Source organism: Lampris incognitus, chromosome 12, assembly GCF_029633865.1.
Source record: "Lampris incognitus isolate fLamInc1 chromosome 12, fLamInc1.hap2, whole genome shotgun sequence".
Classification (NCBI taxonomy): Eukaryota; Metazoa; Chordata; class Actinopteri; order Lampriformes; family Lampridae; genus Lampris; species Lampris incognitus.
In genome coordinates, this window is record NC_079222.1 from 5563663 (window position 1) to 5575708 (window position 12046).

Consider the following 12046-nt stretch of genomic DNA (forward strand, 5'->3'; position numbering starts at 1 on the left):
AGTTCCACAATAAACGCTGTTCGTCCGTCGCAGCGACGAGGACCATCTAATCATCCTTTAGGGGGCCAAATTCTGTGGGTACGAAGATGGCTGGTTAGTCCAATCTGCGCCCTGAATGTTCTTTGGCAGTGTTGCATGGGACAGTAAATACTGACTCTTGTAGTATAGTACAAACTAGCACCATATTACAGTACTACGGACTTAGTACTGACTAACCTAGCACCTGGATACATATTGCACTATAGTGTTTCAGTAGGTTACTACAGTACGTGTGGTACTGTCTAACATGTGGTCACTTAATCAAGCTAGCTCACACGTTACTTTGAAGATTTGATGTTATCTCAAGTGTGTGTGTGTGTGTGTGTGTGTGTGTGTGTGTGTGTGTGTGTGTGTGTGTGTGTGTGTGAGACAGTCACTTCTACAATTTCTAAAATATCAACAATAATAATAACAATAATAATGTTTGTTTCTTTGGTAACAGATCCCATCTGTGTTTGCGAGGTTCCCTTCTGACCAGCTGATTTTGTCATCACTATCGCCACGGCAACAACAATGACAATATTTCTGCAAATGAAGATCCAGCTAATCCCATTAATTAGTAAATAGCTTAAAATGACAAACCAATTTTTAATACTTCCAATAATGAAGGTTGTGTACAACCCTCTTCACCAGTAAAATGGACACCCCCTTTTACCACGACGACACCCTGCCCTCTAATGTCCCCAACTTTGGCCCAATCACTGACTACGAGCGTTATCAGGGCAACAAGATGGTCATGGCCAAGAAGGGCATGGTTGTTGCTGCAGCAGCAGGTCATTACTTCCCTTCTGGGGCAGGTGGGACTTCCTCCACACTGAGGTCACTGCAAGGTCAGACACTTGCTAACGGAAACTTGGTTGGCACAGGGGCCTTAATGGCATCTCCATCATCATCCTCCACCCCGTCATCTATAGCAACAGATGTCAATGTCCTCAAACTGGGTGGGGCTTCCCAACAGATTGACCTGGAGCACCTGATGGTACAGTCCAACCAGCAGGGCCTGAACCCTTTTGTTTACCGCGGTCACCAAGCGACCAACGAGCAGGAAGGCTTTGCTGATGGGTTTGTCAAAGCCCTCGCCGACCTTCACAAGCAGAATCAGCTGATTGGAGGGGCAGGAGGTGGGGGAGGAGGCCCAATGTCTCCTCAGTCCTCATCCAATGCCCCTTATCAGCGAGGCATCATGGGAAACCCCGGAAGCGGTGGTGAGATGCCAGTGTACACCAACCTGGGCAGCTATAACCAGATGTCATACCCTAGTGTGGCAGCACAAATGACACACTACGCTGTCCCACAACAGGGGGTCCGCTCCCGTGGTCCAGACACCACTGGGGCTCCACCTCAGACAGTCCCAGAGGTGACCCATGACCCTGGCGCCCCAAACTCCTCCTCCTCTTCACCTCCTCCCTCCTGTCTATCCCCGATCGATCTGGAGACGCAAGAGCGAATCAAGGCTGAGCGCAAAAAGCTGCGCAACCGGATTGCGGCTTCGAAGTGCCGGAAACGTAAACTAGAGCGAATTTCGCGGTTGGAGGAGAAAGTGAAGGCGCTGAAGGGGCAGAACTCGGACCTTGCATCCACTGCGTCTGCACTCAGGGAGCAGGTGGCACAGCTGAAGCAAAAGGTGCTGAGTCACGTTACCAGCGGATGCCAGATCGCCGTGGGTTCAACGCCCCCACCACCATCATCCTCAGATGCTAAGGATGTCGGTTGCTAAGGTGTCCAGCTGACAACAGGTAAAGCTGCTGTAGACAGAAAAGACAATTCAAAGTTGCACTAAAAATGGCTGCCCCCTTGAACTTTACCTTGGTTCAAGGGCACTTGAGAGGGCAGAAATCGCCAAGGAGGGATAATGACTTTTTATCTTTACTCTTTTAAATAGGCACTTTATAGACAAAGCAGGCCTCTCTCTGACCGACAAGCACCCGTCCAGGTTTGACAAGATCAAATGTGAGTGGAGCTTACAGAGAAGAGAGGAACAGAGAGACAATCATTTGAACAAAAGGATAGAGAAACAACAATTCATTACCCATAATCCTGCAGGACTTTCAACAACAGCATGACCTTTTATTGTGGGCTGTAATTGCTCAGAGAGCTTTACGCAATTTTTTAGTGTTGGATCTTTTCGGGGTACATTTTTTTAAGTGTTTTCAAATGGCTATTATTTTGAAAAGTTGGAAGTTTTTTTTTTAAATTATTTGTGGGTTTGGACACCCGATGCCAAAGTGGGTTTAAAGGTTCAGTGCTTTATGTGGGTGTGCAGTAAAAAATTTTGTTAAATAATTAAGACAAGGGCGAAACGACCAAATATGCAGGTAATGCAGCTGCACTGGGGGCCACAACAGTTTAGGGACCCCTCTTTATCTCGCCACTACCGTATCAAAGACCTCGAGCACTGAGTCTACGGTATACGGTATGTTCAAAAATGTGCAAAGTGTGCCCGCGCATAATTATGGACATGGGTACTACTGCGTAGCAAAATCCACACAGGAGAGTTAGCTAGCTGGCGAAGTGTCAAGAGTTGGCACAGCGAAAAGTGCACCTATGATGTACGTAGACCTTGTTTATTATCCATCCATCCATCCATCTGAACCGCTTACCCTGCTCTCAGGGTTGCGGGGATGCTGGAGCCTGTCCCAGCAGTCATTGGGCGGCAGGTGAGGGGACACCCTGGACATCGGGCGACACACACACACACACACACACACACTCATACCTAGGGACAACTTTGTACAGCCAGTTCACCTGACCTACATGTCTTTGGACTGTGGGAGGAAACCCACACAGACACGGGGAGAACATGCAAACTCCACACAGAGGACGACCCGAGACGACCCCCATGTTAGACTACCCCGGGGCTCGAAACTAGGACCTTCTTGCTGTGAGGCGATCGTGCTAACCACTGCGCCACCGTGCCGGTTATTAGCTATTTGACTAATAATCAGCCTACACACTCGTGTTTTGTGTTTCTAAGGCCCATGTGCAGACATGAATAATGTTGTCATTGTGCGGGTGCATCGTCAGCGATTATGTTTTCATCTGGTATGGTGCTCTGACACCAGACGTTGTTAAGTAGGCTAGTCACTGTCACTATCTTAGCCTTGCTATTATGACTTCTCTCCTATGGCATGGCGGGCTCCTAGGAATCATTTCATTTGGGCTCAACTGTGCAAGTGCACTTCGCTGTTGCTGGTCATTTTAAAGCTGCATGCTTTCCCTTCTTTCATTAGCTACTGACATGACGTCATGCTACGTCTGATTGTAATGGGCAGACCGGGGCCCTTTGACCATCTTGCACCGGGGCCCGGCGCTGACTCATTACGCCTGTGAATTAGGAATTTAAGGTAAAAAGAATTAATGTTAAGAACTGTTACGTAAACGTTTTATAATTAAGGGTATTTGACAAGAAGATTTTTTTTGCCAGGTGAGAATAGATATAATTGATCTTTCAACAAATATGCTGTAACGCCCATGGATGACTAGACTCGCTAGCCCTTGGCTAATGGGTCGGACCCTTTAGATGACTGGTTAGCGTAGTCGCCCGTGATATCGGCGACCCAGGTTCACGTCCCGGCTGCCTCCTGAATTCGCTACATTGGTGTCAGAGGTGGGATGGTAAGACTGAGGCCATCGGAAGCGCGCGCGCCCAGAGGCGCGAGGGAGCTGATATGCTGACGCGCGGGGACACGCTCCCAGAAGGAGGGGGGTAGTGTAACGACCACGGATGACAAGACTCACTAGCTCTTGGCTAATGGGTCGGACCCTTTAGTTCACTAGTCAGCGCGGGGTGACCCGGGTTCGCTTCCCGGCTGCCCCTGAATTCGCTACAATACGTATGGTTTTGGGACACTTACCAGGAATATTTAATTATGATTTAGAAATCCTCCAACAAAATTATTCTTACACTGCCAAGGCTACAGACAATTCTGTTCTGCTACCATGGTTTAATGTTATAGTTATATGGGAATTAAAATATATATGTATGTATATATCAGAATCAGAATGAGAATCAACTTTATTGGCCAAGTGTGCCTATGCACATGAGGAATTTGACTCCGGTACAAAGCAGCTTCTAGCATTTGCAGACATCACTCACACAAAAAAGAGAGAAAAAACAAAACAACAAACAAACAAAAAAACAGAAGAAATAAATGAAACAGCAGCAGGACATTGGAGGCAAGCTTGTATGCACAACAGGTATGTCGCTACTATTGAGTTTTGTTATGGTTGAGTAATCAACAACCTATGATGGACGTGCACAGGACAGATTCAGTGACTGCAGTGTAGAACTGGCTCAACAGCTCCTGTGGCAGACCAAATGTCCTCAGTTGCCACAGAAAGAACATCCTCTGCTGGCTCTGCTGGGCCTTTTTGAGGATGGATTTGATGTTGGCCTCCCACTTCAGGGCTTTGGAAATGGTAGTTCCAAGAAAACTGAAGGTGTCCACGGTTTACACAGGGCTGTTGGATATTGCGAAGGGGAGCAGTGCTGAGGGGTGTCTCCTAAAGTCCACTGTCATCTCCACAATCTTGAGCATGTTCATCTCCAAGTTGTTCTGACTACACCAGAGCACTGGCTGCTCAACCTCCCACCGATATGGAGTTTTTATTTATTTATTTATTCGTTAAATGTATCTATTTATTTATTTATTTTGACTTTTGGTGTGTAACAATTGCATATTTCTGGTTGCTGCCTGTAACCTCACATACTAGTCGAGATATAGCGTGCAGGGGGAAAAAAACAACTTTAAGTATGATGCAGTGTCAAAAACATTGAGCACAAGTGCTTCTATGTGTTTAAAACTAAAATTTTACTTTAAACAAAACTTTAAATAACGCTAATGGTATACTGATTTACTGGCCATTGTTTTATAATTATCGGGGCATCACACTGCTCAGCCTCCCTGGGAAAGTTCTGGAAAGGAGGCTCCGACCAATTGTCGAACCTCGGATCCAGGAGGAACACCGCGGATTCCGTCCTGGCCGTGGAACAACGGACCAAATCTTTACCCTTGCGGTAGTGCTGAGGGGGGCATGGGATTTTGACCGGCCAGTCTACATGTGTTTTGTGGACTTTGAGAAGGCTTCTGACCGTGTACCCCGTGGAACTCTGTGGGGGGTACTGCGGGAGTATGGGGTACCGGGGCAGTTTCTACAAGCCATCCGGTCCTTGTATAACCAAAGTGAGAGCTGTGTCCGCAGTCTTGGCACAAAGTCAAACACGTTTTTGGTGGGTGTCGAACTCCGCCAAGGTTGTCCCTTGTCTCCGATTCTGTTTGTGATATTCATGAACAGGATCTCAAGGCGCAGCCAAGGTGAGGAGTGTGTCCATTTTGGGAACCTCAGAATTGCATCTCTGCTCTTCGCAGATTTTGTGGTTTTGTTGGCTTCATCAGAACACGATCTCCAGCGCACACTGGAGCGGTTTGCAGCTGAGTGTGAAATGGCCGGGATGAGAGTCAGCACCTCCAAGTCTGAGGCCATGGTTCTCTACCAGAAAATGGTGGACTGCTCTCTCCGGGTTGGGGATGAGTTTTTGCCTCACATAAAGGAGTTAAGGTATCTTGGGGTCTTGTTCACGAGTGAGGGTAGGATGGAGCGGGAGGTTGACAGGCGGATTGGTGCAGCATCAGCAGTATAATGCGGATGTTGTACCAGACCATTGTGGTCAAGAGGGAACTGACCTGGAAGGCAAAGCTCTCAATTAAACCAGTCAATCTTCGTTCCAACCCTCACCTACGGTCATGAGTTTTGGGTAGTGACTGAAAGTGTGAGATCGCCGATACAAGCAGCTGAAACAAGTTTCCTCCATAGGGTGTCTGGGTTCGGCCTCAGAGATAGGGTGACGAGCTCAGACATCCAGAGGGAGCTCGAAATAGAACCGCTGCTCCTTTGCATCGAAAGGGGCCAGTTGAGGTGGTTCGGGCATATGCCTCCATGGGCGCCTGCCTTTAGAGGTTTTCTGGGCACGTCCAACTGGGAGGAGACCCAGGGTAGACCCAGAACTCGCTGGAGGGACTGGCTACATGTCCAATCTGCCCTGGGAACAACTTGGCATGTCCCAGGAGAAGCTGGAGGGCGTTGCTGGGGAGAGGGACGAGTGGAGTGCCCTACTCACCTTGCTGCCACCGCGACCCGACCCCGGAGAATCGGTTGATGATGAGATGAGATGAGATGAGATGAGATGAGATGAGATGTTTTATTTTAAAAAAGTGTTCAACCATGGGTTTTTTGAAAAGTGCTTATCCCATCCATCTTCTCTGCATTTTGTGCTGTATGTCTGAATTTTGTCGACTTTAAGGTGACATCTCAGGTGTTGTTTCCTTTTTTGTCAGGTACTTCGTTGAGAGTAATACTACGAAGATTACTTTTTTAATCACTGCTAAAGAATCATTAAAAGATTAAATGATTTAACAAAAAAAAAAAATTTTTTTGAACTGGTTGGGGTTAATTTTCCCACTGGTGTTTCTGGTATATTCATATGGGTTTTGTGAGGCACCGTTTGCAATCGCTGATATCTGTTACCAAAATTACTTGAAACATAATGTTTATAATAATTATGTTTGGATATGCTCACTTCTTTCATGAAAAATACGGTTTCAACAGAAGTTTCTATTCATTGTCTATTAGTAATTTTGTAATTTTACTCACTGATGTAAAAGTAATCTGATTACACTACCTGGATAACTTTAAATTTGTATCACAATAATGGTGATAATAATAATAACATAAGACTTTAGACCCTGACATGGTGTTATTGTCCATCCATCCATCAACCACCCAAACCGCTTATCCTGGTCTCAGGGTCGCGGGGGTGGGGGGTGGGGTCTAATTTCAAAACAAATAATAATTTCTGTATGAATGAATGCCCAATGAATTTCACAATAAAAACAGATTTTACATTTCATTTAGAGTTATCCAAAGTTATCCAAACTGATTATGAGAAATCTTCAGCTGTTTTCAGATTACTGTTAGTCAGTGATATATATCTATATATATGTGTGTATATATATATATATATGTATATATATATATATATATATATATATATATATCACGAACAGAGTCTGAAAACAGCTGATATTATATAAAGTCTGTGACTCAGTTACTTGTAATCCAGTTACCTATACTTAGTTCGTGTTGAAAACTTTCATGGAAAGTTTTCTCGAGGATTCAGACTTTCCGTAGACTGATAAGCAGCACTGTGTTCATATAATTCCCAAAAATAAAATAATCCTGTGTTTTTAAAACAGGATTTGATAAGGGATGTAATAAAGAAAAAAAACAAGCTTGTTAATGCATTTTTTCTTTTAATGTAAATATTTCTGCACCCAGTCAGATTTTGTGAAATGTGTTTTCACAAAGCTATATCGATATTTAGTCTCAAACAATGTGTGTCAAAGACTGCATTATTTTAAGTTTGAAAAGGATACATCTACTATTTTTGTCGATATTTGGGGGGAACGTTATTTATGCAAAGATTTAATTTTTTATATTTATGTAAAAAGTTCTCAAGAAGATTTTGGTGTTTTGCCAATCTGCGAAGAAATGTTTATATTCAATTGATTTAATTTATTAAGTGTTGATTCTGTTTTTCTCGAAAGAAGAGGACATTTTTTGTGCCCGAATTAAAACATTCTGCCTTGTTTTCCCAGGGAGAAAAAAGAAACGTCACCATGTTTCATGAACTCTGTTCTAAACTGATGAATGGTTTCTTCAAAAAGTTCTCACATTTTAAACCAATGTAACGTATTTAATATTCACTTGAAACAAATGTGAATTATTCCGCAGATTTTTTTTAACTTAATAAAAAAACAGAATTTAGTTTCTAACTGATTGCTAATTTATTTATTAAAATTTAGAATTTTTTTTATAATAGAGGGAACGAAAATGTCCATAGCATGCATAAGCTGGATGGTAATGCTGACCCTGTCCATCACTCCTCTGTGCTTCAAAACTTCCACACATTATGAATCATTTGTACATCTTATGCAAAGGGATTTTTCTACATTAAATGGTGGAAATATGCTGCCAACAAGGTTTGACTATTAAGTAAATATCACAAGTTCTCCATCCTTCAAAAAAAGAAAAAAGACTGGTTTAAGACAAAGTTGTTTTTTTTTCTTTTTGTAGTTACCCGCTAGTGTTTTTTCTTCAAAATGTATTGCCAAATCAATTTTGTACATATCTTGTTAAAAGGGTTTTTTTTTTTGTAGAAAAGCTAGCTAACTAGCTAGCACCATGACTATTCTGGGGCAAGGAAGTGAGTGAATTCAAACATTTATCAAAAACAGGCGGTCATAATCTTAAGATCCGCGAGTTCACAACTCACCTAGAGTCTGAAAAAGAGAATTGTCATGGGTGAAACATTATCATCATGTTAATCACTATCATCTTATCATCAATTAATACAAAAATGTGAAAAATGTGCTGTTTGCTAATGTTTGTATTTGGGATTGTGTACCTTTTAACTGTAATACTCATTAAAGGTCAATTGAGGTGGAGTGACTGATGGAAAGACTGGAGCTTGTGAGTTGATGCTGGCATGCAGCTGCTGGTTCCACAGATAATTGCGCACACTACTTTTAGGCCAGAGACGATTCTATATTCAGAAGGAGCACACAGTGTACTTCATTAAGTTTACATCCTGTCTGAAGATGTAATGGAGGAAGCTTTTGACAGGAAGAGGTTAAATTATGCAGATTTGACAGATGAGGCAAGGAGTCATGGTTGGCAAACTCATGTTAGACCAGTAGAAATAAACGTTAGAGCGGTCGCAGCTAGACCAATTAAAGTAAATCCTTTTAGCATTTGGTCTTTGAGCTCATTCCTGAAGAAGTTGTCTGACACAATGGAAAGGGCTAGTCAGTGGCTGTGGATGAGAAGGAAGCAGTTTAGTTGGGGGAGTAGCTGTTAGATGTTGTTTTTGCAGGTTAGTGGTAGGCAGAGCGTGTTGGATGTGGGTATGGAGGAGGGTGTTCTAGGACACTAGAACTCACCGTTGAGCCTATTTGAGGTGTCATGGGTCTAATTCAATGAAACATCTGGGATGGAAGGTACCCACTTGACAGCCCCAGTGAAATAATCACTCCCTGTGGTTGCTGCAGTTTGATAGCCAATGGTTGATGGTAGGTGAAGAGTGAGGATCCAGTAAATTATGAAGGGAGTAGAAAGGTGACTTGTCGGCGTTAGCCAGCTAAACCTTTTGGGTATACTTTTGAGAAGCAGGGACGAGATGTTTTACTACAACACTTATACCCGTTATACATGGACACCTCCATCACTGTATTCTACATCTACACCCCTTCATTTTTTGGCAAATTTTATTTCTGATTTTCCCCTTTTTCTCCCAATTTAGGGGCCAATCGATCCCTATTTTAGTTCAAACACCCACCCTCGTACTGCATGCGTTCGCCAACTGCATCTCTCCGGCCGGCAATCTCGAAGGAGATGCCTCGCAACTTTTCGTGATAAGGCAAATCCAGGCCAAACCACTGCTTTTTCTGACACACCCAGAGACATGTTCAGCGTTGCCAATTATTGCTGCTTCATTGAGTCCGGCCATAGTCGAATCTGACGAGACCAGGACGCGAACCCCGGTCCCCAGTGGGGCACTGCATCGACACAAAGCCGATGCTTAGACCGCTACACCACCGCGGACCCCACATCTACACCCTTTATATCCTTTATGCATGGACACTGTCTTCTACATCCACACCCCCGTATATTCTTAAACCATGCAATCTAAACTTAAGGACAAAAGGATATGATCTTTGATACACCACGTGGTACAACCTGGACCCATCGTCAGTAATGAATCCGGGGTCATCAGGTGTTTCGGGTCTTAACATCAGACACCCTCGCCCGAGTCACCCAGCCAACTTGTGTTGTAGTACTTGTAACTTGCTAATTACAATTTACAGTTGACATTCAACAGCTCTCAGAATACTCTACACGTGTTTCCTCCACTTCAAGTCCTGATGACGACACAAAGCCTGACTCAAACAAGGACGCCGTCAGAGAGATTTTCCTCCCTGCTGAGCGGTAAACAGTCCACATGAAGGGGACTCAGGTAGACACACTATATGGTCAGACTTAGAAATGGGAGGGGAACAAAATCAGCTGCACAGTTTTTAAGCTGGACTTTGGGATTCTTGGAATTTTTGAATGGAATTTTTGGAATTTGGGGATTTTTGGAAGAGATTCAGTAAGTTATTTCAGAGAGGACTCTAATACTTAAGTACAGTAAAGCATGACAGCACAGCTAAACAAAACATCTAGCATCAATATTTATATTTTACTATGGGTGAAGTGCTATAAGACCATCTTGGAAATGTGGAGAAAAGTATTTTTTTTAGAAAACAAATTACATTGACTGAGATTCTGAATCATTTCCAAGCCCCCAAGTACAACATTTATATTCATATTTATATTCATATGGACTGACCCATTTTTTAAAAATAAACACGCACACACACTATTTGTCGGGGTGACTAATGCCTCTCCACCTACACACACTCAGCCACTCTCTCCCTCTCTCTAGCTCTCTCTCTCTCTCTCTCTCGGTGACTCTCTCTCCCTTCTCTCTATCTCCCTCCCTCTCTCTCTCTGTCTCCCTAGCTCTCTCTCTCTCCCTCTCTCTAGCTCTCTCTCTCTCTGTGACTCTCTCTCCCTTCTCTCTATCTCCCTCCCTCCCTCTCTCTCCCTCTCTCTAGCTCTCTCTCTCCCTCTCTCTAGCTCTCTGTGTCTCTCTCCCTTCTCTCTATCTCCCCTCCCCTCTCTCCCCCTCTCTCTCTGTCTCTCTCTCTGTGTCTCTATCTCCCTCCCTCTGTCTCTCTGTCTCTCTGTCTCGCCCTCTCTCTCCCTCTCTCTAGCTCTCTCTGTGTCTCTCCCTTCTCTCTCTCCCTCCCCTCTCTCTCTCTCCCTCTCTCTAGCTTTCTCTTTGTCTCTCTCCCTTCTCTCTATCTCCCTCCCTCTCCCTCCCTCTCTCGCTCTCTCTCTCCCTCTCTCTCTCTGTCTCTCTCCCTTCTCTCTATCTCCCTCCCTCTCTCTGTCTCCCTCTCTCCCTTTCTCTAGCTCTCTCTCCCTTCTCTCTATCTCCCTCCCTCTCTCCCTCTCTCTCTCTGTCTCCCTCTCTCCCTCTCGCTAGCTCTCTCTGTGTCTCTCTCCCTTCTCTCTCTCTCCCTCCCTCTCTCTCTCTCTCCCTTCTCTCTATCACTCTTCTTCTCTCTCTCTATCACCCTCTCTGTGTCTCTCTCTATCACCCTTCTCTCTATCTCTCTCCATCTGTGTATGCTTCTCTTTCTCTCTCTCTTTCACACACACACACACACACACACACACACACACACACACACACACACACACACACACACAAAACAAAAGATGTTTTGAAAGCATTTTCAAGATACACTTAAACATTTGAGGACATTCTGAATGAGATGTTCTGAAGTACGGTTGGTACTGTGTTGCTACTGTGTTGCTACTGTGTTAGTATTGTGTTGGTACTGTGTTGGTACTGTGTTGCTACTGTGTTAGTACTGTGTTGCTACTGTGTTAGTATTGTGTTGGTACTGTGTTGGTACTGTGTTAGTATTGTGTTGGTACTGTGTTGCTACTGTGTTGCTACTGTGTTGCTACTGTGTTAGTATTGTGTTGTTACTGTGTTGGTACTGTGTTAGTCAGCACTACATGTACACTGATACCATGTTAGTAGTACTACATAGAGTGTGGTACTGTTACTCTGTAATGTAGGTACCGTGGCACTGTGGCAGTCTTCACTACATGTAATGTGGTACTACGGTAGTCATTGTACATTTTGGGGTTAAATAAAGGAGAGAGATGCATTCTGGGTAAAATAGGTCACACGCAGATAAAAGGAGATTTTCTCAGACAGTGAGTAACCTGAGGCGGTTTTTGCTGAAAATGTGGTTGAATATTCATCAGTGTCATTGTGTGTGTGTGTGTGTGTGTGTGAGAGAAAGAGAGAGAGAGAGAGAGAGAGAGA

The 12046-nt window shown here is 44.1% G+C and overlaps 2 protein-coding genes across 2 annotated transcripts in view; both read left to right on the forward strand.

Moving 5' to 3' along the window:
* Positions 1–676: 676 nt before the first annotated feature.
* Positions 677–2109, forward strand: june (JunE proto-oncogene, AP-1 transcription factor subunit). The gene is made up of 2 exons (XM_056291127.1): positions 677–1775; positions 1922–2109. Exon 1 carries the CDS (start codon positions 677–679, stop codon positions 1754–1756), a length of 1080 nt encoding a protein of 359 aa, XP_056147102.1. The 3' UTR covers positions 1757–1775; positions 1922–2109.
* Positions 2110–10096: 7987 nt separating this feature from the next.
* Positions 10097–12046, forward strand: part of fktn (fukutin) — a 12922-nt gene continuing 10972 nt past the window's right edge. Inside the window, exon 1 of the mRNA XM_056291181.1 lies at positions 10097–10111. Within this exon, the coding sequence (XP_056147156.1) occupies positions 10097–10111 (15 nt within the window). The remainder of the gene's footprint in view (positions 10112–12046) is intronic.

What these genes read in the sequence shown, in the direction of transcription:
- june (XM_056291127.1), top strand. Translation starts at nt 677, where the DNA reads ATGGACACCCCCTTTTACCACGACGACACCCTGCCCTCTAATGTCCCC.